This window comes from Rhinolophus sinicus, chromosome 16, assembly GCF_057876585.1.
Source record: "Rhinolophus sinicus isolate RSI-liver-muscle chromosome 16, RSI-T2T, whole genome shotgun sequence".
Classification (NCBI taxonomy): Eukaryota; Metazoa; Chordata; class Mammalia; order Chiroptera; family Rhinolophidae; genus Rhinolophus; species Rhinolophus sinicus.
In genome coordinates this window covers 18,756,875-18,782,624 of record NC_142516.1, presented here as the reverse complement: position 1 = coordinate 18,782,624, position 25,750 = coordinate 18,756,875, and the positions used below count along the sequence as shown (strand labels likewise).

General features: G+C 40.0%; 2 protein-coding genes across 4 annotated transcripts in view; one reads left to right on the top strand and one right to left on the bottom strand.

Moving 5' to 3' along the window:
* FKBP15 (FKBP prolyl isomerase family member 15) overlaps positions 1-24,014 on the bottom strand; it is a 51,792-nt gene extending 27,778 nt beyond the window's left edge. For both annotated transcript variants that reach the window (XM_088792724.1, XM_088792723.1), the window contains exons 1-9: positions 23,817-24,014; positions 16,074-16,189; positions 11,088-11,172; positions 10,571-10,640; positions 7,160-7,234; positions 6,725-6,823; positions 4,502-4,651; positions 3,288-3,356; positions 1,439-1,585 (exon numbers count right to left, since the gene is read on the bottom strand). In XM_088792724.1, the coding sequence (XP_088648850.1) occupies positions 1,439-1,585; positions 3,288-3,356; positions 4,502-4,651; positions 6,725-6,823; positions 7,160-7,234; positions 10,571-10,640; positions 11,088-11,172; positions 16,074-16,189; positions 23,817-23,869 (864 nt within the window). In that variant the 5' untranslated portion in view covers positions 23,870-24,014. The remainder of the gene's footprint in view (positions 1-1,438; positions 1,586-3,287; positions 3,357-4,501; positions 4,652-6,724; positions 6,824-7,159; positions 7,235-10,570; positions 10,641-11,087; positions 11,173-16,073; positions 16,190-23,816) is intronic.
* Positions 24,015-24,171: 157 nt separating this feature from the next.
* The window catches only part of SLC31A1 (solute carrier family 31 member 1), a 28,888-nt gene continuing 27,309 nt past the window's right edge, over positions 24,172-25,750 (top strand). Inside the window, exon 1 of one of the 2 annotated variants that reach the window (XM_019754635.3) lies at positions 24,172-24,311. The gene's annotated coding sequence lies outside the window, so the exon portion shown is untranslated. Of the gene's footprint in view, positions 24,904-25,750 lie in introns of both variants that reach the window. The other variant, XM_074330852.2, reaches the window with a different exon arrangement.

Genomic DNA, 25,750 nt, shown 5'->3' with positions numbered 1-25,750 from the left:
AGCTGCACCCTCCACAACTAGATTGAAAAAAAATGACTTGACATGGAGCTCATGGGTCCTGGAAAAACACACTATTCCCCAATATTTCCCAATTAAAAAAAAAAAAGTTGTAAATGGTACAAAAGGGTAGATTGTAAAAAAGAAAAAGTTGAACTCCATTTCCATTCTCCAGAGAAAATCACTTTGAATCAATCCTTTTAGTGCTTCCAGAAATTACCTATGAATATATGGGCACATGTACATAATATATACATAGACATATATGTACATATGTAGGACTGTGTAAATATATTTGTGTACATATCTATGTGTGTGTACACACAACACATGAGACCATACTATACACACTGTTTTGCAACTTCCTTCTTTCACTTAATACTAGATTTTGGGTGTTTTTTTTTTAATAGGGGAAGGGGTACAGGATTTATTGGGGAACAGTGTGTACTTCCAGGACTTTTTTCCAAGTCAAGTTGTTGTCCTTTCGATCTTAGTTGTGGAGGGTTCTATTCAGCTTCAAGTTGTTGTCCTTTCAGTCTTAGTTGTGAAGGGCGCAGCTCAGCTCCAGGTCCAGTTGCCGTTGCTAGTTACAGGGGGTGCAGTCCAGCATCCCTTGTGGGAGTCGAACCGGCAACCTTGTGGTTGAGAGGATGTGCTCCAACCAACTGAGCCATCCGGGAGCTCAGCGGCAGCTCAGCTCAAGGTGCCGTGTTCAATCTTAGTTGCAGGGGGCGCTGCCCACCATCCCTTGCGGGAATCGAGGAATTGAACTGGCAACCTTGTGGTGGAGAGCCCACTGGCCCATGTGGGAATCGAACTGCCAGCCTTCGGTGTTAGGAGCATGGAGCTCTAACCACCTGAGCCACCGGGCCGGCCCATTGGGTATTCTTTAAGAGCTATATAAAAGTCTACTCTATGAAAAAAAATCATAACGAGTCTCTTAATAATGGATACTTTGTTGTTTCCAGTTTTTTACTGTTACAATGTGGCAGAGGGAGGAAACTATGCGTCTATATATATATATATATATATATATATATACACACACACACACACACACACACACACATATATGTATATATATATCAACATATAGATATCTTTACATACTTATGTGAATATGCTGATAGGATAAATTTGTAGCCATGGAATTATTATGTCAAAAGGTAAGCACATTGGGTAGGAATCACTATTTTAAGAACAAAATTTAAAAGTTAGTGTAGAGAAGTGATTTGCTCAGTCACAACCTTACCTAAACTCTGAATAGACAGCCAGGAAGGACATAAACCTTCATCTTTAGATTCCAAAGCTGTTGCTCTTTCCAACTATATCATATCTACTTTAAAAATAAATCTTTAGAACCTGGTTTTCAAACACACTTATTCATTGCACTTAACTAGCAAAGAGGACTCATCAAACACAACAGCACAATTTTACTCACCCGCCTAATCTCCACCTCAAATACCAGGATTGAGTCCGGTGACTGAGTCCATCCTATTACCCCTTCAGAGCCAGCAGCACAGGCTGGAGGGATGATAAGCAACCGCTTCCCTCCTTTTCTCATGCCCAGCATTCCATCTTCCCAGCCCTTTAGGAATCAGAGAAAGCGAAAAGCTCATCAGACAGCAATCTCCTCATAAGAAAAAATGAAGTACCGGATCATCAGGTTTCACTCACCTACACTTGCAGATCTGGACCTCTGGAGCGAGCTCAAATTCAACTACCATCTCCCCCCCCGCCCCCCCCCCCCCGCCATACTGGTTATAAGAGTATCTAGAATACTGCTTCTAAACTCATTTGTAAAAGCCAGCCTATCCACAGATGGATGAAATATATTTATCTTAGATGATGAGAGAAATTGGGAGGAATAGAAGAATGTCCTTAAAAGAGAAATAAAAGCTACCATTTATTAAACACGCTCTGGCAAGTGCCTTACTCGCATTATGTTTTTATCGTCCAAAATAACTTCATAAGGTTAGTGGCATTATCCCCATTTTACAAATGAGAAGACGGAGGCTTAGGGAAGTTAAGTAACTAGCTCAAGATCAGACAGGAATCATTAAGCTAAGATTCAACACCAGATCGGTCTAGTTTCAAGGGTCATGCCTTAACTTCTATGAGCTATAGGAAAAAGTCTCCAAAGGATTCTGGGAAAAGTAATCAAACAAAGCTACGGAGAAAACCTTTTTGCCACATGGATGAATGAGTACTTTACAATGCATCAGTATGCCCTGACAACAATACCCCACATATGTAAAATACACTTTATGTTATAACACACTTGCACAGTTGGTAAAGAAAATATTCACAACATGAACCTAGGTCCTCAGATTCCAATCCCAGTATCCCTCCTGCTATGTCATAGGTGTGCCTCCCCACAATGATTGGGAAGTACTGATTAAGTATCTGTATTATATAAGACCTGGTAAGATTCAACCCATATGACACACTTCAAGAAGAAAGTTTCACTGCTTTCCCTATCAGGTTATACAAGAAGGATTTAAAAATATCTTCAGAGTCACAGGATGAAAAAGGGTAGGAAATACAGGGAAGAAATGTACCCATTTCCAATACGGTAGTCCCCATCTTACCTATGGGGGATATGTTCCCAGACCCCCAGCAGATGCCTGAAACCACAGATAGTACCAAACCGTGTATATACTATGTTTTTTCCTATACATACATAACTATGATAAAGTTTAACTTATAAATTGGGCACAGTAAGAGATTAACAATACTAACTAATAAAATAGAACAATTATAGCAATATACTACATATAATAAAGGTTACGTGAATGGATTTGGGGAAATTATTAAGTAAAATAAAGGTCACTTGAACACAAACACTGCAATACTGTGACAGTCGCTCTGATAACCAAGATGGCTACTCAGTGGCTACAGGGCGGGTAGTGTTTAGAGTGTGGATATGCTGGATGAAGGGATGATTCACGTCCAGGGCAGGACAGACGGAGATTTCATCACACTTCTCAGAACGGCAAGCAACTTAAAACTTATGAATGTTTACTTCTGGAATTTTCCATTTAATATTTTCAGACCGCAGTTAATCAATACCATGGATAGTGAAACAGAGGATGGGGGAGAAGAGACTACTGTCTCATAGGTAAAAATCTCCCAAATGCAGATAACATAACATATTTTCCCCTCTTACTTTTTAACCAGACCTTTCCAGACTCTCAGAAGATATCTAGGTTAGAAATTTCACAAAATTCAATCTAAATTAACCCCACTGTAATTGATGAAACCATGTAAGAACACAGTGAAGCCTTTACCTTGATGACTTTTCCTGAGCCTAATTTCAGGCGAAGCAGCTTATCTTTGTTAGCAGTGGAATCCAAAACCTGCAATTTGGTCAAAGTAAATGATAAATGAAGTCAACCAATTTCAAAAATAATAATTATTATGATATGCAACTCGATACACACAATCAGCTCTAATGAGTCTTTTGGAGCAAAAATTAATATAAGATCCACTATATTATATTATATTATATTATATTATATTATATTATATTATATTATATTATATTATATTATATTATAATTATACCCGGTATTATATTATATGATATGATGTATTATATAAGACCTGGTCTTATGTTATATTAAAATAAGACCAGGTGTTATATTAATTTTTTCTCCAAAAGACGCATTAGAGCTGATGGTCCGGCTAGGTCTTATTTTCAGGTAAACACGGTACCAACACAGTATTTCTAGAACAGGGAATGTCAAATATACTGGGAAAATAGTTCTTAAGAGACTTTAAAAGACGGGACAACATCATGGCTAAAGGGTGTTATCACACTGAGTATCTCTGAGGCACTGATTTTCCAGGTTTAGAAAAAAAAGTTAACTTCTACCACCATGTATTTAAAAGCATTTTTCATCCATGAAGAATTTTCAAATAAATTATCTCATTTAATGCTGACACCAATCCTGCCACTAACCGCTGACCTCCATCCACCAGTGAGGGGCAAAAAAAAACGTAAAAGCTTAAATGACTTGACAAGGTGAAGTTAGGATAAAATTGGGATTTGAATCCACTTTTTTTGGCTCATAAAGTTTTTTCTGTCATACCATACTGCTTTTGTGGTCTTAATAATATTAAAACACAATAAACACCACCTATTTTACAGTAACTACTACAGGAAAAACAGAAACTATGAGGAAGGTCTAGAAAGAAGTTTGAAGACCTAATCCCACAAGAACACATTCAACTTTAAAACTGGTACAGGACAAGACATACAAGTGAACGATTACCAAAAAGAATACTTAGGAAATTGGTTTCCGTTTTCTCTAAGTAGGAGAGACAGAGTGGCACGGAGCAGATTTTATGCATCAGCCCCCACAGCAGTCCTCGTGACTAAAGCAAGGCCCGAAAGATTTCTATCTGCCAACAGGAGCAAGTCACAGTAACACTACCTTACATTTGAATAGCCCTCATGCTATTTAAATTACAAATGAATTTGCAAAGTACCCTTTCTTACCTGGCCCAGCGCATGATTTTGGAAGAGCCAGTTGGTATAGGCCACTTCCAAAGAATCTCCAACTTCTACAGCAGGGCCCTCTGCTACAATGAGGTCCTGTGAGAGCACTGCATCCAGGGAGGAAGTGCTGTTGCACTTGGCAATGCACACCTGCAAGCCGAAATCAAAGCAGCATAAACTTAGTTTAAGCTCAGTACGTACTCACTCCATTATTGCTAATGTTGTTTTCCGAACAGTGATGTCCACCAGTAAAACAGATCACATGTTTAGAAGTACACCATTCCAAAGTCACTCATCTTGCCAGGAATCAAAGTTTCTAAGAGTATAGCTTTGGAGTCAGACTGTCTGGGTACAGAACTGGGTTTAGTAACTGCCACTTATTAACTTGTGACCTCGGCCAAGTAACTTAACCTCTGTGAACCTTATTTCATAGAGGTTTTTTGTAAAACGGAGATAAAAGCTTTGCATATCTCCTAGGTAGTTATGAAGACTGAGCTAATACAAGTAGAGTACTTGGCACATGTGGGGAGCCATGGTTGCAGATAACTCTGAGCCTTATAGAATGGCTCGGTTTATGCTTAACCTAAGGCATTGTCTCTGCCTGCACCTGGAGGGTGCTTGCAATCTGCTAAGGAATGTGGTGGGAGCAGCCAGTTCCCGGACACAGAAGACTGATGGCTATTCAGGGTAATTGATAAGATAATTACTTTTGGGAGTTTCAGTGATTTTGTATCCTCTATGAAAAAGTTAAAATTTACATTTGTTAAGGTAATGCATGCTTTCTTTGTTAAGTTGCACGTACTCAAACTGCTTATATTGGTGAAGAAAAATAAACTCCGGGCTTCAGCATCACTGAAGACCGGCCGCATCAGCATTTGTATGAGTGTCTTTTATCCATTCCCACTCCCCCATTTAGGTACTGATCGACTTGTGGCGGCTGGCCCGTCACAGGCACAGTGCCTGGCAATTAATAGTAAGTACACAAGAAACGTTAGCTATCATCACCACACTGATTTACTGCTTGGCTGTTTGGGAACCTATGAAAGAAAGAGAGGGTCTAAACAAATTTCAAAAAGCATTTTTAAAGACAATAAACTAGAAAAAAAAAGCCCTTTACAAAACCATGTTGCATTCCCAGAATTCATCTCTCTACCACCTACAGATTTAGCCATATTATCTTAGCATAGATCTTAGACAAAGTCAGACACATCTTATGAATAATTATTCTATAGTCAGTGTTTTTTTTGCATTTTAGTCAATGTTTTAACACAGCATACATAGAAACTTGCTACTCATTTTCTTTAAAATGTTTCATTGTTGTAATCAAATAAATGCTAACTAAAACAATGAGATACCTTTTTTTTTTTACCAAGCAAATAAGACTAAAAGGAAAAAAGATAATAATTCTAAATGTCGGCAGAGGTATAGTGAGAACTGACAGGAATGTGAAGTGGTACAGTCTCTCTGAAAATCCATGTGCCAAAGTGTACACAGAACTTAAAAATATCCGAAGCCTTGCCCAATCTTTCACGTGTAGAAAGCTAGCTTAAGGAAATAATGGGGGGGGGGGGGAATCACAGACTTACATACAAAAATGTACAGTTATCGTTTATTTCAGAGACTGAAAACAATCTAAATGCCTAAAAGCAAGGAAAGGACTAAATAAATTAAGGAACATTCAATTTATGCAGCTTTCAAAAATGTTTCCAAATAATTTTTCATGAGGAGGGGAAAGATGCATCATATATTGTTAAATAAAACAAGCAAAATATGGAACACTTAAGGACTATATCTACTTACATATATTATGTGTAGAAAGAAAAGAAACATGCTAATAGTGGTTTCCTTGGGTAACAGGACTATGAGTGATTTTTTAAAAAATGTTTTTCTAAATTTTCTACAGTGATCATGAGCCAAACATTTTTTAATTCCTTTAGAAAACACTACTTTTAAAAGACAGTTTTATTCATTCCTTAATTTATGAAGTGGAAATGTGTTAAAGAACTAAGTTTATATTTAACCTTTTTTCTCTTAAAGTCTCATTTTCAAGCAATTTCAATAACATTCCTCTTATTTCCCTGAAATACAATAAGCGCAAGTAACATTTAGTGTGTTTTTTAATGCTTGCCACTAACAAAATAGAGCAGGTTATGGGTTTTCCATAAATCAAGGGCAATCCAAACTAGTGTTTGGCAATTCACAGGAAGAATAAGATGGTATTACCTGTTTATTGAACTCCACGGCAGCCTTTTCCGACTCAAACATGATGGACCAGTTTTGTCTCTGGTCATCATAAAAGGTGCTATAGTTATTGGGCCGAACCTAGGGAAAGGAGAAATGTTGGAATAACTCAACCACAGGCGGCACAGAAGATAAATTTGACTGCCTGAACTAATATAGAAGGGCCTTCACTCAGATGGACCCAAAGAGAGATGTCAGGGAACTTTCTTCTTCTCTCCCACCCTCCACCAATCATCCCTTAGTCCATATACACAGAAGGCAGCCTAGAGACCTTTCCAAGAGTCTCTGTTAAGATACCCACTCTGACGTCCAGGACTGAAGCAGTAGATCTGATTCCCGCCGGGTATGCACAGACTAATCTCTCCTACAAACCTACCCCAAAGAAACTACTGATTCTAGTATGGGAAGAAGTCTTACCATTAGCTCAAAATTCGGATGAATCCTGGCAACAGTAACCGACTGCTGTTGACTGATATAAAGAAGAATCTTATACTGTACTCAAGCAAAGATGGGCACAAAAAAAAGAGAGAACAGAAGTTAAAAGGCAACACAAAAATCAGCTGTAAGATGTCAGAGGTTGTGCTTCACACAGGCATTAAAACTCAAAACTCAGTTCATCCCTTCAAGCTTAGATTTTAAATTATATCTTCTCACTATCCACTTTAATTTCTTTTCAGTTTGGCCTTACTCTGTAACTATAATTAGCAGTGTCTATTCTATTGGTGTTTTCATTTGCATGAGGGGTGACTAAGGGAGATACAAATGGCCAACAAGTACATGAAAAGATGTCAACATCACTAGTCGTTTAGGGAAATGCAAATTAAAAGCATGATAGGTACCACTTCACACCTACTATAAAATAACTATAAAAAATGGAAAAATATGAAGTCTTGGCAAGGTAGAGGAGAAATTGGAACCCTCATATATTGCTTATGGGAATGTAAAATGGTATTGTCGCAGTTCCTCAAAAAGCTAAAGACAGAATTATCATATGACACAGCAATTTCCCTCCTACTATATACCCAGAGAAATTGAAAGCAGGGACTAAAACATGTACTTGTACACCATGTTCATTGCACCATTACTTATAACAGCCAAAAGGTGGAAATAACCAAGTGACCATCAACTGATGAATAAACAAAATGTGTTACATACACACAATGGAATATTCTTCAGCCATAAAAAGGAATGAAGTTCTGACACATTCTACAACATGGATGAATCTTGAAAACATTATGCTAAGTGATATAAATCAGACACAAAAAGACAAATATTGTATGATTCCACTTTTGCGAAATATCTAGAATACACAAGTTCATAGACACAGGAAATAGATTAGGGGTTACGAGAAGGGAAAGAAGGATGGGGAGTTATTGCATAATGGTCACAGATTTTGTCTGGGGTAATGGAAAACTGGAAATGAACAGTGGTGATGGTTGCTCAATATTGTGAATGTACTTAATGCCACTGAATTTTAAAATGGCAAATTTTATGTTACATATATATTTACTATACACATATATCAACCACACATAAACACACACATATAACCACCGGTAAACAAATTATTAAAATTCAACCCCAGAGGAGAGGGAGAGACGGCGGCTCATACACAGCCTGGTACCAGGAAGATCTTTCCATATCCCATGTTAGGCAGAGAGCGAGGAGGGGCCGATCACCTCAATGCATCCAATTACAGACTGAGCGGGTCAGGAAAGCACCAGGTTTATTAAGAGTCACTCCACTTCTGGACTGTCCCTATTTTAAGCATTATCTTCGTAAGCTTTTGATTGAGAGCCTGGAAGGTCTCTGACTTCTCAGTTCTGAAAGTTCTGCTCATCAGAGATTCTGAGCTGAGCTCTTTAGCCTCCTCCCCATGAAGTTCAAAATCTAGCCCATGTATTGAAAGGAAGGTAGCTGTTTATTGCTTATTATGGATCCCCGCACTATAGCAGGACTATTTCCAATGTACCACAAGATTGCAGAAGCTTCCCCTCTGCCTTTCTGGCATAGCCCCTGGACTTCTGCACCATCCCAAAACTCGGCACTGTCCCATGGGGAAAAACCAATCTTGTGTTTGGAGCTCCTCCAGGTCGTGCCAATGTCTCTTGCCCTGTCTCTCTGCTTGGGCCATACCCGAGGCTTAGTCTACTCTTAGTCAACAGCACAAGTCTCAAGGAAAGGAAACACTGTTCATTGGTTCTTCCCTCTCTGAAATTTTAGTTCATCAAAGTCCTCACCTTTTCCACAGCTGTCCAATGAATTTCAAAATACAATTTTTGCAATGTATCTCCTTTTTTTTTTTTTTACAATTGTTACAGTGGGAATGTTACCTGCCACAAACTACTACATCCCATCTGGTAGTAAAGGGTGGTAAAATTCCAATACCAGATTTTTACGATCCAATGGCAACCCCCAATGATAGATCTAGATAATAATCCTACATGGCTGCTAGCATAACAAAATGAGAGCCAACCAGACTTTATTTACCTTGAGATGTACAATGAAACAGATTTAAGGGACATTTACTACCAGGTACAATAAATGACCCTTATTAGATCCTGATTAAAACAAATTAAAAAAAAGAAAGAAAGAAGAAACAATCAGGGAAATGTGAATACTAGATGGTAGTGAATGACATCAAAGACTTGTTGTGGGTTTTTTTAAGGTGTGATACGGCATAATGGTTATGTTTTAAAAAGATCCTCATGTTGGGGCGGCCGGATGGCTCAGTTGGGTAAAGTGCACGCTCTCAACAACAAGGTTGCCTGTTCAATTCCTGCATGGGATGGTGGGCTGCGCCCCCTTCAACTAAGACTGAAAACGGTGATTGGACTTGGAGATGAGCTGTGTCCTCCACAACTAGATTGAAGGACAATGACTTAGAGCTGATGGGCCCTGGAGAAACACACTGTTCCCCAATATTCCACAATAAAAAAAATGGGGGGAAAAAATCCTCATCTTTCAGAGATACATCCTAAGATATTTATCAATAAAATTGCATGCTGGAGATTTATTCAAAATAATCTGACCAGGGGAAGAAAGAAGACAGGCTGGGGTGAAGGTGAAACAAAATTATTAACTCTTAGAGTGTAGTAATAGGTATCTAGGGGTTCCATTATTTTTACATGTGTTTCCAAATTTCCATAATTAAGTTTCTGTTTGTGTGTTTTTGGTACAAATGAGTGTTGTCTATTATATTAGTTACCCTTACGGTCATCTTATCTATGTCTGAGAGTCTCTGAGAAACATGGCTTTCATGCTCTCTGGACCACTAAGATTCTATAATTTCTTATGCTTATTTCACCAATATTCAAAACCTTCTGGAACAGAACATGAAACTGGATACAACCCACACAAGAAAATCAGTCTCGTAGCTTCTAGCCACATCTTTTTTTTCACCTAAACCAATACTTTACTGTGTGATCAGCTGTCCACCTCATTATCAAATTTTCAAAGGATAAACACTGGTCATTAACGCAGACACAAAGACATACTGCTCTAAGTAGTACCCCAAGTGTTCATTACATAACAAAGGGATGTCCTTAGTAAATGGTTTACTCTAAAACTCTACAAATTCTTAAGCTAGGTCCACATCACAAAGGTCAAACTTAAAGATATTGACTGGTTGGATTTGTTTTAATGCACAAGAGTAAGCAAAATGTGACTACAAATGTTACTATATACCTAATATTAAAATTTACATTCAATACAAACAATTATTCTAATCCTCTGATACATGAGACCTTGGGTAAGCCCAGATCAAATCCATCTCATCAGTATGATTTGAGACACTTGAATATATGAGAAACATAGGGGCAATCTCACCTCTTTGGCTATGTGATTCCCCAGGACTGCAGCACCAAATTTGCCCTGCTTTACATATTGACCATTTGTGCTACAGAAGCAAAGAAGAAAAAAAAAGGAATTAATACTTCTTTATACTAAGCAGAGCCAGTTTTTTTTTCTGCCATGTAGAAGTAGGGAATCAATGCATTCAGCCTCTAGAAAGGAATGGAGGTGAGCAGTTTATAAAGTAAAGCTCTCACACAACTACTTTATCCTTTAAAAATCTACTACTCATATCTCGGTGGAGTAGAGTTCTTTGATCGCTTCGAAAGGCAGCTGCTGAGGGTATAAGCACATCCGAGAGACAGAAGATAATGGATCTTCAAAGTTTTATGAGTAGAATTCTCCAAGCGAAAGTTAAAAAGCATTACTGATACTTTCTCTATGGAAAGGCCGAGTAGCCATTCTGCAAAGAACAGAGGCTTACTGAGAAAAGACAGGCGCTTAACCTACCCCGCCCCCCAACTTCAGGAAGCATTCCTTCTTGGCTACTTACTATCGATATGCGTGGACTGCTGTTGCAACCAGTACTATGGAAGTGCCTGTTGTGGTGGGTGCTGGTTTTGGTGTTGCCTGGTTTCCTGAAGATGCAAACAAAGTTGTCATTCATTTCTTTTCTTTTCTTTTTTTTTTAACATTTATTTTATTAGTTTCAGGTGCACAAAACAATGTAACTGTTACATTTATCATTTATATCCCTCACACAGTGACCCCTCTCCCCCCATCCACAACCCCTCTGACATCACACACAGCCATTACATTTCCACTGTCTCTATTCATAATGCTGTACTCCGCTGCTTGTCATTCATTTCTTGCTTGAAACTGATTTTTAAACATTAAAGCAGCTTCAAAATTCTCCTTTCTACTTTACAGTTAGTAGTTAGTATCACAATGTTTTCATGACCATTATCCTCATTTGATCCATGAAACAGCCCTATAACCTCATCTGGGGATGAGGAACGTGAGGCTCTAAGCACCCAAGTGCCTTCCAGGATGACAGCAGCACGCCTAGGACTCGAACCGAGGACTCTGATCCACTCCAAACAAGTCTGTGAGCCGGACAAGAAACATTATCTAGAAAGTGAGGTCATATTCCATCTACTTCCTTTTCTCCCTCCAATATTTTCACAGCTATAAGAAGTAAAAATAAAGTTATTTCCCCTTCCCTTACTTCTGGAGTAGAAAATGTATGCTATTCAGATCACACCCATTACATAACTCACACAGTGGTACAGAGTAACACCAATGTTTGAAAATAATACATTTAGAGGAAATCGCATATTGATACTCATCACATGCATGGGTTGTTGGAAGGCTAGTGAGAACATTAGAGTGGGCACAGCAACCAAGAACTGATTTTCAAAAGCATCCTTGCTTATTTTTTTACTTTGTATTGGTAAAAACAAGACAACAGACCCCAAATAAAGTCGCTTATACTAAGTTCCACCCTCACCAAATGAGACTGAATTAGTTTCGGCTCTCCCGGAAATGGAATCTTAAACCAGGAATTGCCTGACCAGCACTATTTAGGTCATCTGCCTAAGAGACCCTTGCCACCCCCTAAAGGAAGGTGACCTTGCAATAACCAACCTGCTTTCTTGCCTAACCTAACTTTTATATTCCTGCTCCCTTCTGCCCATAAAAGTCTTTCATCTTGTACAGTTCCTTGGAGCTCCTTTCTATCTGCTAGATGGGAGGCTGCCTGATTTGTGAACTGTTGAATAAAGCCAATAAGATCTTTTAAAATTTACTCAGTTAATTTTATTTTTTAACAGTATTGACATTTGTTTCCTGACTGTAGAGTCCATGTCACTTAGTAAATATAAAGAAAATACATCTTACATCTCTAATTCTTGCCTGACTCCTGTCACATAAAGAAAATAAAAATGACCTGTAATCTCACCACCACAAAATTAACAGTAATAATTTGATGTACTTATTCCTACTTTTTTCTACACATATATATACTTTACAGGTTTATCTTTTTAATGATAATGATTTGACAACCTCCTTTTCTCATATAGTATAGGCATTTCCTTATACTCTTCAAAATAGTCTCCAAAACAAAGAACCAATCGTCCTAAAAATGTTTTTAGGGGCTTCATAAAATACATTATGACTACCAAAATGTATCCAATTTCCTATTGCTTGATATTTCTTGGGGCTGTCTCCATTTTTTTCTCTATTATAAATAATGTTGTTGTGAACATCCTTAAGACACCCATTTTTGTGTGTACCTCTAGTTACTATTAGAATAAATTTCTACAAATGGTACTGTGGGGTAAAAGCGTGTAAAACATTTTAACGTTTTGTTCCATCCTGCCCACATGCCCTTGAGAATGCCATGCCAGTTTACACTCTCACCCGTATTTGAGTCAGCCACCTTTGCCTCTCTGCCAAGAAGAGGGAATTATCTTCTTAAGTCTTTACCAATGGGAGGGGCGCAGTAGGGAAAGGGCAATGCCATCTCACTGTTGCTTTCATTTGCATTTATTGATTACAGGGAAGCAGAAATTTAACATTTTCTATAGATTTATATTCCCCATTTGTTTTATTTTGATGAGTTGTCCGTTTGTGTTGTGTGCTTGTTTTCCTAGTCTGGTGTTCATGTTTTTCTTATTATTTAGTATAGTTTTTAATTCAATCAGCATTTTCCAGCTGTATGTAATACAACAGTAAACTTTTTCTCCCAGTAAGCAGAGCATGACAGGAAAAAAGGAACTAAGGCCAGAGTTATCAGGACATGTCTGAATCACTGAGAAAAATGACTGTCTCCCCATCTTCCTTCGGGTTAGTTTAACTTCTTCCAATACACTCTTATCTCCTACCTAATGCCCTGGAAATGGAGGTTGTTCCTGGATTTGCTAGATATATAAGTGAGAGAGAGCTTCACAATCATGTGACCTCATTGGCTTAGCATTATTTCCTCTCTGAAATCAGCATTGTACAGATTCTCGAGTTCCCCACTCACAAGGGCTTTAACAGAATGTAGTTTCAAATCCTTTTTTGTTTTTTTTGAGAAAAGTTTTCTTGCTTTTAGTGTGTTCTCCACCCCGCCCCGTTGTTGTTTTTTTCCCTTCTTCAGGGATAAAGTATATACACACACATATACATATATTCCATATGTTGGATATTCTTTGCTATCTTCAATATTTGTCACTTTCTTTTGAAATGTTATCTTCATTTTTTTATTTCAAAACTTTCCACCCATTCACCTATTTCTCTTGAGGCATAATCTGTTGTTTGTTCATTCTGTTCCTTCTAATTTAGTCTTCATTTCTGAAATAATTTTTCTTACATCTCTAATTCTTGCCTGAGTCCGGTCACTCACTTCTGAGATTTTCTAGTTCACATTTATGTTCTCCTCTCGTCTTACGTTACCTTCTTATTGTTAGTAAGTGGTTGTAGTTTTGATCTCTTCAGTAAGAAACACTCTTATGGAAGAGAGCTCACTGTTTGTAGGGATACTATTCCGTTCCTTGCTCTCTTTGCTCTTATAATAACTTTGCATGGAATTTGACTCTGATGCTTCACTATTGCTCATTTTTATGTGAAATTTGCTTTTCTGAACTTTCAGGGGCTTCAGGGTGGCTTTCCTAATGTCACAGAGCTCCCTCTTCTGTTCTTTCCACAGAGAGTTAAAAAATAGGGCGGCTTCCTCCTGAGACTTCCTGACTCTACTGCTAGCCCTATTTTTACCTGGATCTTCTCTCCTTCACTTCTAATATCTCTATCCTCCTCCATTTTAATTCCGCTCCCAGCAGGTTCTTCTCAGGGTGGGGACCTGCCCTGGAAGGTCACCAGAGTCGGTGAGTTTCACAAGTTCCTATAAGCGAGCATGCTCCAGTTCTTTTAGTCCCCATCACTAACCAACTAGAGTGGGCAAAAAAACATTTCCAGTTTGTGCACGGTCTGCCATATTTCCCATGAACACCTACTGGCTATTTTGGGGTTCTCCCATTCTCAGATTCAGAGAGTCTCCAACCGCGTTCCTGTTTTCTACCATGCAAACCTTGTGGCTGTTAGTGGTTTGCCCATACCTGCTTATATATGGGGGTTCACAAGGATATCTCTTCAATTGGTTTCGATGTAAATATTATCCATAGGTTTGCCCTTTAAATCTAGTTGTTCTGTTTTTATACTGAAATCTGAAGAGATTCAAGAACTATGCTGCAGACATCTTCTCCACAAAGACTTCTTATATAAATATCCCTTGAACAAAAGGGTCTCCTGTATTGCTACTTTATCTTTTATTTGTAAATACCTACATAAGACTGTATAGGTAATTTTTAAGTTGAAATGCCTCTATAATTCCCCTTTGAAAGTATAATTAACTCATAGTTGTATTCTGATTTAAAAAAAAATCAAGTAACTTCATTGGGTGGGGACTGAGGTTGTATATTTTTATCCACATCCATTAACTCAACCACTTTAAATTGAATGAGAAGCACACTGCTGATGAAGAGACGTGCCAGAGGAAGTGTACGGCATAGCCTGCTAGAAATCTGGCCAGGTTAAGGCTTGGAGAACGGGACCAGCAATCCACAGCAAAGATGCCAAAAGTGACAGGTAAGATTTAGAGCAGGGGTCAGCAAGCATTTTCTGTAAAGGGCCAAACTAAATTATTTTAGACTTTATGGGCCATATGGTACCTGTTGTAACTATTCGACTCTAAATACCCTAACAATGTCCTCACTGCTAGCATTGTGCCTGGCATGTAAAAGGCACTCTATACTTTCATCTTCATGCAACAAATACTTAATGTCCCTCACCACCTGTTCAGGTCTGCAGCTCAGGACTGTTTCTATCAGTCCTTCACTCCTCTTCTGGTTCTTACACAAAGAAAGCAAAGTGCAGGGGAAGGAAGAAAACCTTTGTAGTGAATCAAGTCGAAGTTCAAATTTCAACTCTGTCACTCACTGCTGTATGACCTTGATCGAGTCTCTAAATCTCTCTGAGCCTCTAAAATGGTGGTAGTCTCACCTGTAAAGCACCTGAGACCAGACACATAGCAGGCATTAAAAAAATATCAGTCCCCCTTCTCTCCTTTTATTCAACAAAAGTCCATTCCATTTTCTTGTGTCCATCATGATGAAAGGTACAGAGGATATTGGACCAAGCATCGTTATCTACTTGGGAAAAATTCACTGTCACCATACATCTAACCCATTCAAGTAAAAAGCAGCTCTTCCTTCTCACCAAAACACTAGTGTACTTACTTAGAGTGCCCTGGGCAGAGTTTTTTTGAGTGGTATCCACATGGGGCAGAACAGCTTAACTGCAACCTTCTTCCATCAGTTTCCAACAAAGGGCACACCATCTAGCTGCCAGAAGTCGTATCTCAGAGCGTAGAGAGGCGAGTACCACTGGTGGTAAGCTTCGCCAGACTGATTAAGGATGAACAACCTGGCATGTCACTTTGAGAAGGCTGTTTATCCCTTCAACTAACTTAGTAGGAGCCAGTCCTAACCTCTTAACTTACCTGTTGCTGCTGTTCCCTGGCCTTTCTTAGGCTGTTTGGGGGCTGTGTACTGGAAGAATTCATTTCCATGGCCAGCAGCTGCTTGATCCAGTCCAAAAAGAGAGGCCAATCTGGCACTGTCAGTAGAAAATGAAAATGACATTGCATTTGATATATCTCAAACTTGGAAACATTATAAATGCTGCTCACCTCCAACCTTGAACAAATACCTCCTTGACCATATATCCCACCATTCAATACTGGAAGCGGTAGGTAAGTGTCTTTGAAATCAAGATTGTATTTCTGATCTGACAGCATCAGCTGACCTTACCTGTACACTGGACTTAGCCAGGCATTTCTTTTTCCTAGACCTCAGTTTATGCATCTGTAAAATGAGGTGGTTGGTCCATATGGTCTCTTCAAACTATAAATCCTTGCCTTGAGCAAGTCATAGTTTCCTACTTTTTACTAGCTTATTAAATCAAAATAAAACTGTACTACTAACGTCATCAAACATGCTCCCATCTATCATTTCATCTAACAGGCAGAACCCCTCTTTCACCATCCCTTGCAAAGAATCTTATGCCCCAACCACTCCACAGAAACTGCTCTTGCTAAGGTCACCAACAACCTTTTTGTTACTACACACAGTTTATCAGTACTTATCTTTTTTGGCCTATATGCCGCCTTTTTACACTGCCAACTGATTTGTTCTTCTTCAAACAAACTCTTTCCTTGACTTTTGTGGGGATACCTGAGGGAGTAGGAAGAGGAACTGGCCCAAATAAGACATTGATAAATGCTAAATGGATCCATTTCTTGTCGGCTTCCCATCTCCCTGGCTCCTCATTTAACTTCTTGGACTGTTCTTCTTTCGCCCAACCTTTAAAAGCCCGTGCCTCCAAGGTTTTATACTCTCTCCCTCTTGGCAACCTAATTAATTTACCTTGGTGTCAAGTGCTATCCAAATGCTGATGCTCAAATCTATATCCCCAGCCCAGAATTTGCTCTTGAGCTCCAGATAACACAGATATCCCAAGGCAACACAAATGCAACATGTCCAAACTAGATCTTCCAATCCCCACCACCCCAGTAAAAGCTGTTTCTACTCTTGTGCTCCCTCTCTTGGTGAATGACATTTTGTGTCCGGGTCCCCAAGACTGCCCCCAGGTTCAGTGATTTGTTAGAAGGACTCACAGACTCTGCATAGAATTGTCTCGTGGCTCTAAGATCTATCACAACGAAAGGATCCACAGTAACATTAGCAATGGGAAAAGGCACATTGGGGCAAAGTCCAGAGGAAATCAGGAGGAAGCTTCCAAGAGTCCACTTCCGGTGGAGTGACACAGGACACATTTAATTCCTCCAGTAATGAGGTGTTACAACATGTGTGAAGTGTGGTCTAGCAGGGAAGCTCATTAGAGACTCAGTGCCCAAGGTTTTTTATTGGGGGCTGGTAAACGGAAACCCGACAGCATGTACCAAAATTCTAGATTCCCAGAAGGAAGGCAAGGGTCATAAATCATATTGTTTGTATAAACAGTTTATACAAGTGAGCCACTCTTATCATTTACAGAAAGCTTATCAGTGCGGGAAACTGTTTACCAATGACGTTGCCAGATGTCAGCCAAGTGCCAATCTTGTAAGCAGGACTCCCTAAGGATAACGGTCTCAGGTCTACTAGTGTGTTAACTCCTTTCTGCAAATATCCACAACCAAACTGAAATCTGGGCATCATCCTTGACTTCTCCCCGCTGGTGTTCATAACCAAGCCGCAAGTCCATTTGATTTTACTTGCTTAACATTTCTCAAACTCATTTACTTCTCCCCATGCTCACTGCCCCTTCCCTAGTTCAGGCCACCATCACATCTACCTAGCTAGAACTGACTCATCTCCCTGCCTTGGCCTTGCCTGCTTTTTATCCATTGTTCCCAGTGTACCCACAGCAATCTAAAAACCAAATTTGACCAAGTCTCTTTTCTCTTTAAAACCCTTAAGGACACCTCAATATTAGCAAGATAAAAATCCAAACTCCACAAGACAGCTTTATAAGGCCTGTTAAGACCTGACCTCTCATTTCCCCAGCTTCCTGACTGGCCATTTCTCATCTCCAACTGTGTCCTACAGCCACACTGAGGAACTTTTAGTTTCTTAAATAAAGCAAGATCTTTCTAATCTCCAGCCTTTGGACATGCTGTTCCTTCTGCATGAAACATTCTTCCTGCTCCTCCTCTCCCCTGGAAGACGCCCCTAATCTCAAAGTCTAGGTTAGATGCTCTTTCTTCCTCGGGGCTCCCATAGAACTCCATACTTCATTTATTCAAGAAATGTGTGTCAGACACTGTGCTAAGTGCTGGGTATACACTGGTCAGCAAAACTGGGTTCTCTTTTCAAGGAGCTTATATACTCTTAATGAGAAAATTCTATATTATGTAATATATAACTACAAACTGTAATGAGATATATAACAGGTAGCTGTTGTATGGAATTATACTCAACAGAGATTAATAAAAGTTATTCAGTCATTTACCATATAACATGGTAACTGATTATTTATTATAATCACCACTTGACTTTATATTCTGCCTAGGGTCTGGTATGTACATAATAGGCTGGCTCAATAAATGAACTTAAAGTCTAATCTAGCTCTGAGCGTCTCTTCTTCAAAGGCAGCCTTAGTTAGGTGATTACTGAAACCTCCCAACAACTTCTTTTGGTCTTTTTTCCAATAATTTTATGTATAATATATACTAGCATTTTGCAAAATAAATTTAATATGATCTGAAACTATTACCTTGTTTTTTCAGTTTCCTGTAAATGGGACCAGCAATGCCTATTTAAAAGGACTAAGAGGTTTAAATGAGTGCAGTGCTAGCCTAAATAAGACATTAACAAATGCTAATAGGGGCGGCCAGTTAGTTCGGTTGGTTAGAGCGTGGTGCTCTTAACAACAAGGTTGCCGGTTCGATCCCCACATGGGCCACTGTGAGCTGCACCCTCCACAACTTGATTGAAACAACTACTTGACTTGGAGCTGACGGGTCCTGGAAAAACACACTTAAAATAAATAAAAAGTTTAAAAAAGAAAAATGCTAATAAAATTTAGAAGAGACTAAGATTTCTCCTTTTAGCCAGGGCAATCTGGGCCAATTCCCTAAAAGAATAAGATTCTGAGAGAGTTGGGCAATGCCTTTAACATAGTGAAAAATTTATAAAGTGTAGATCCTAGTTAAGATATAATAGCTTGTGCACAGATAGTTCATAAGAATGCTCTCATTAGCTTCAGTAAACTATGGATATTGGTTTCGCAATTTTAATTTTGCAGGTATGTTTTTTTCTCAAGGGAAAAACAAGTGTCATGGGTAAACTATTTCCACAGATGCTCTAATGGCCACCCAATTAATGATTGCAAAATCAATCCAAAATCCACGTCAACTCAATTCTCTTTTGGATTAATTCTATTTTCTATTAATATTTTAAAATGAACTCTATACATAAGCTTCTTATAAATTATTATATTTTTCCACTTCTAAAGTGTTTTCAAATGTACACATCTCCCTATGTTAGCAAGTATGGGCTTGCTAACTCTGAACTTGAGTCTCTATGTTTATAATTCATGGGAAAAGTCATTACAACGTTAATTACATTTTAAAAATAAATGTTAGCCAATGCACTAAGTTGCCAAAGTCCTTAATCTAACTTTAATTTTATACTCCTTTTCTTTTCTCATTAAAAACAGTAGCACATATTAGTGGTTACCAGAGGGTAAGGGGGGTTGGGGGTGGGGGGTGGGAGATGAAGGTAAGGGGGATCAAATATATGGTGATGGAAGGAGAACTGACTCTGGGTGATGGACACACAATGGGATTTATAGATGATGTAATACAGAATTGTACACCTGAAATCTATGTAATTTTACTAACAATTGTCACCCCAATAAATTTAATTAAAAAAAACCAAAACAGTAGCACATGTATTTATGTCAAAATATTTAATAAATGGGAGTTTTTGTTGTTAAAGTACTTGTTTTATGAGCTGTGACATCAAACATTTACTTCTACAATAATGAAAATGGCACATGGGTAGCCTGGTGGCTATCTACTCGCCTGATTTCAAATCCAGGCTCTTTTACTTTTCAGCTGTGTGACCCTGGGCAACTCACCTCTCTGAGCCTTAATTTCCCATTTGTGAAACGAGTATAATAGTAACTACTACTTCACAGAGTAGTGGGGGAGAAGTAAATACGATAATGTATACATATTAGTTAGTACAGTGCCTGGCACTAAGTATACCATATGTTTTATATACATGTGCAAATCCTATTACCTTAAAATGTTGATTCAACTCAGATAACCCTGTAAGGGAAAAAGCATGCTTAATCGATACACAAACTGACCTGCAACTATAAACTGTATTAACATGAATACACAACTATAGAAAAAGGGAAACGTCTCCAAGATCATCTAGGGCAAACCTCACTATTTAATAGACTGAGGTATGGAGAGCCAAGGATGAGAATTGACTTGTCCAAAGTCACACTCCTAACTAGGGGCAGAATCAACATTAGAATCTAGGCTTATCCGTGTCTTTTATGGAATTTAAAAATGCTTTCTGGGGGCAGACAGATGGCTCAGTTGGTTAGAGCATGATCTCTTAACAACAAGGTTGCCGGTTCAACTCCCACGTGGAATGGTGGGCTGTGCCCCCTGCAACTAAAGACTGAAAACGGCGACTGGACTTGGAGCTGAGCTGTGCCCTCCACAACTAGATTGAAGGATAATGACTTGACTTGGAACAGATGTGTGTCCTTGACTTGGAGCTTGACTTGGAGCAGTGTGTCCTGGAAAAAGACACTGTTCCCCAATATTCCCCAATATCCCCCAATTAAAAAAAAATGCTTTCTGATGATCATTTCCAGATTTATCTTTTTTTTCAATTGGGGGATATAGGGGAACAGTGTGTTTTTCCACAATGTCAAGTCGTTGTTTTTCAATCTAGTTGTGGAGGGCGCAGCTCAGCTCCAAGTCAAGTCATTGTTTTTCAATCTAACTGTGGAGGGTGCAGCTCACTGGCCCATGTGGGATGCGAACCGGCGACCTTGGTGTTGTGAGCACCACACTCTAACCACTAAGCAAACTAGTCACCCGAGATTGATCTTTTCCTATTTCTATACTGGTGATTTATCTTTACTATGCTAATCAGATTCACCTTCATATACCTTTTATATAATCTAAAACACAAGTATATAATATTATAACTGGCCCCTTAAAAATGTTTTGTGATTATTAACACTAGATTGGTTTTATGCTGCTACTTAATTGCAGACTTCCTAGGGGCAGGAACTGTGCATTATTTTTATCTGTATTAGCTGAAGCCAAGTGCCATATATTTAGCAGGCATTCACAAATTTCTTCATTTCAAAGTCACAATGGCAGGGAAAGGTCTGAGACACACGTATGTACATACATACATACATGTAGTATACATAAATGCAAACCTCCTGATTACAGTGGTACCTCGGTTTTCGAATGTCTCTGTTGACGAACCTTTTGGTTTATGAATGCCGTAAATCCGGCAGTAAACGCTTCGGTTTTCGAACACAACTCAGAAATTGAACATGTCCGCTGAGTGCAGGATCCTGAGGCCTAGCTGTCAGCTATTTTTGAACGTTTCAGAACTCGTGGATTACATTCGAACACCAAAGTACCACTGTACTTACTATTTCTATGTTAACTATGGACTTTAGGAGGCCTGGAAACTTGCAACACAGATTATCAACCATCTAGACAGCCATCCCAAGCACTTTCTAATAGGCTTGAATATCCTAAAGGGAATTAACTAATTCATATATTTCAGTCAAGACACTTAAAAATTAATAAGCAAGTATATTTACAGTAAATCAGTTATAAAAGAGGAAGTGAAAAGCAGCTGCAGTGCTTACTGTAATATGTTCTACTTCCTTAGAGAAACCAAAGAAGGAATAGTTCAATCAGAGAATGTTGGTGAAACTTTCTATAGTCTCAAGCTATAGAAAACTAAATTTGATTTGGTTTTCCTGGTTATTACTGGAAATAAAAATAAGTTATCTTTGTTTACTAAGCCTTTTATAATTCAATTAGCTGTTGTCTGCGTTTAAGAGCACAGTCACATGCCCAGAACTAAAGCCTGTTAGGTCCTTGATGAGCCTGCTCAGGAAAGCAGCATCGCTGAGCCACCAAGAACTCATCTCAGGCCAGAAACCTGGAAAAGAGCACATGACTGTCATTATTTACCCTGTAATTTTCAGTCAGCAGTGGATTGTTTGTTGCACGAAAGTTGGGATCCCTAACAGTCATTTATAGACTTCCCCAAACACTTTCGCCTAGTGAAGAATGTGCATTTAAAGTATATCTGATAAACTTTCACAAGGCACAGCCATATACAAATGTTTTATATGAAAAAAGATTAATTCAAAGGGCTTATCACACAGTCAAAAGCAGCAAGCTAGACTCTGGAAATTTTAGTGAATGCTCTGGGTGAGATAGAGAGAAAAAAAGAACCAAAGCACAGCTTAACTCTAAAATAACCGAGCAACTGAAAGAACCCAACATAGAACTAAATAAACATAGGCTATCTAAAGTGGGGGTGGTGTGGAACAGGGTGATGAGAGTGAAAAGAGGACTTAAGTATAGGTAACATAGAGCTAGTCACAGTATAAGTCAAAAGATCCTATTTAAGATCAAAAGAGGGCCAGTGTCATTTTATGGTCATTCATGTATTGAACTCTCCACCAGGACTGGAAGCAACTCGAGGGCAGGCACAGCAACTTAATCATCTTTGCGAACTCTTAGCATTTAGTAGAATGAGGAATATATGTTGGTGTATTCATCACTTTAGTACATTCTTAAGTTTGTTAAACAGATGTTCAAAGAAAGGCTCTGCAAGGATCAAAACTTGGCAGCTCACAAGTTTGGAGGGAGTCACGTTGTCTGACACAAGGGAAATGGCTAAACTGATCACTGGAAGAGATAAAGCCCTGCCTCTTGAAGACTTGTACCCCAGGCTCGTATATACAATGACTGGGGGGGTAGGGGATAGCGACAGCAATCTTAGATTGGTTTTAACCTTTAGAGTGCAACTTCACAGCTATTATGTATTTAATAGACACTTCCTGAGCACTCATTATGCACCGGGTACTGTGCTGAGCGCTGGGCAGAGATGAACAACATAAGAGGGCCATGTCCTGTCAGGGCTCATAATCTAGTAGGTTCGGTAGGCAAGGATAGAGGTAAACACGCCTAGCTGTGGGAATAAAGAAGAGAAAGCAATTTTTTTTTCTGCCTGGGGATGTGGGAGAAGAGAAAGCACGATAAAGGCGACATCCGAGCAGGGCCTTGAAGGACGCTGGAGCTAGCCAATTATTAAGTGTCACCACCTTATCCACGGAGAAGCGAAAGTCTCATATTGGCCCCAGGTGGCTCCTATAAAAACTCTGAGGCAGGTATTCCCATGAGCAATCACCCTCACTTCACAGGAGAAATTATGACCCAGAAAGCAAAACTGTCACCCAGGGTCAGGGGAGATGCCAGGTACAGAATACAGGTGGACTAACTCAACACAGTTTTGAGCTCCGCCGGAATTCTAAGACTTGTTGAGCACCTTCGGAATGTGACAAGGGTCTGGACCCGGAAGTTGGGAAGAGGTCTGCTAAGAGAGCGACCCCTCCAACCATTTGCCGGGCTTTCTCAGCCAAGCCCTCTGTCCCACGCTTCTCAGTCACTCACCCGCCGCTAGGCGAGAGGAAGTCGGTGTCATCTTCATCGCCCGCACCGAACATCGCGCTGGCTTTCGCCGGGCTGCCGGGAGGAAATCCGAGCGCTTCCTGCGCGTGTAGCCGCCGACGTCGTAAAATGCCGCAGCGGCGCGCTGCTTTCCGGCAGAACGAACTCTCGCACGGTTCCTAGGCCGAGAGGAGACGCTAGGCTCTGGAGGAGGTGGAGCAAAGGCGAAGGGGAGGACCTCGGGGGGGCACGCGCGCCGCGTGACGTACGTCTGCCCCGGCTCGCAGAGGCGGTGAAATCCGCGGGAGCTCCGAAGTCCTGCGCAGGGATTGGCCAACAAGGCAGGGGGGCGGGCAGGGGCGGGAATCGGCGGCCTCGGTGGCGGTCTTGGACACGTCGAGCCGGACAGAAGTGGAGGGGGCTTCTGAAGAGTCGTGAGGGGGTGACGAGTTAATTTTCTGAAAGGGAGGCGCCGGTTGCGGCACTCGATCTGGGAAGGTAAGGCCTCCGTCGCCCCTCTCTCAACCTTGGCATGTTCACAGTCCTTTCCCCTCCGGGACAAGGACCCTTCACGCCACTCTTCTCAGCTTGGCGAAAGGCTACAGGGCCCAGGATTGGCAATCTGAAGACTTGAGCTTTCGGCCCGGCCCCTACCGTGACATAGCTGGCGTGACCTTGAGGCAAGATGTTCGATGCCTCAGTTTCTCTGTCTATAAAACGGGTCCGACGCCCCTACTGCTTGTCCCCTGTGGCCGACCTTGCTACTTATTCAACGACCTATTTATCCAGTGCTTCTGTGTGCCGGCTCGTCGAGAAGCTGTTAGACCTCAGATGTCATTGAGTTCAACCCAAGTCTCTTCATAATGCCAGAATTTACAGATAAGGAAAATAAGGAACTAAGCACTTGAATGAGTCCGAGGTCACACAGAGTAAAGGGCACGCTGGGGCTGGATCCTTGGTCTCGTGCTTCAGGACTTAGTGAGCTGATGGGTGAACGAGAACCTTATCAGCTAATGAGCATGTATGCCCTTATGCTAGACTGGCATATACGTCTTGAGAGAAGTCCTGTCTCTAGAGTCCAGCTGTGCAGGTGAGGTGCAGGAGAGCTGGGGTATTCTGGGGGTGGGTGATGGAAAGGGGGAAACTGTAGAAGCTGAAAAGCCCTAGCCCCACCCTTGGCCTGGGTGTCCTTAGTCTTCCTTCTTTCCTTCCTCTTCCTAAATCAACATCAATTGTTGCTGACTTCTCCGCCTCTAGTTTCTACCCTTTCTGTATCTTACGTACGTATTCCTTTGGTTAACCTGGTATAATTCTTGGAACAATCTTCAGGTAGGCCTGGCTTAGCCAAGGTGTGGATCCCACTGTAGCATCCATTTCCATAGATCTCACGGAGTTCTTTCACTGCAGGCTTTTCTTAATCAGGTTAGGACAACAGGTGTCCCTTACCTGAATGTTTTAATCTGTTAGCATGACATTGAAATGAAGTAATTGGTATCTCCCTCCCACAGAACTTCGAATCTCTTGGCGCCTTCCTTGTGAGGCCTTTTATTATTGTTTGTGTACTTCTACGAAATTGTAAGCTCCTCCAGGACAGGGACCATTTTATTCATCTTGGTGTCTCCTGTGTGACAGAGCAGTATGCCTTCTTGCCCATAAAGGGTTCTTATTAATTCTTTGTTAGATTGAGTAATGGAATTCATCCTTATTCCTTTATTCCTTAATTTACTCTCTTAGGATATTCTTCCTGTGTGATCCAGAGAGCACAGCCATTGGCCTTTTATTGGTAGCTTCCAGAAAGATGAAAATTTTGTACTAGCTGTGAACCGTCTGGGTCGCTTAGTCTCTTGTTAATTGAAGATGATTTGAGTATTTTAAAGGTCTAGGGGAGGGGAAAGAGGAAAATAAGATAGCTAGAAATATATGTAACTGTAGTTTTG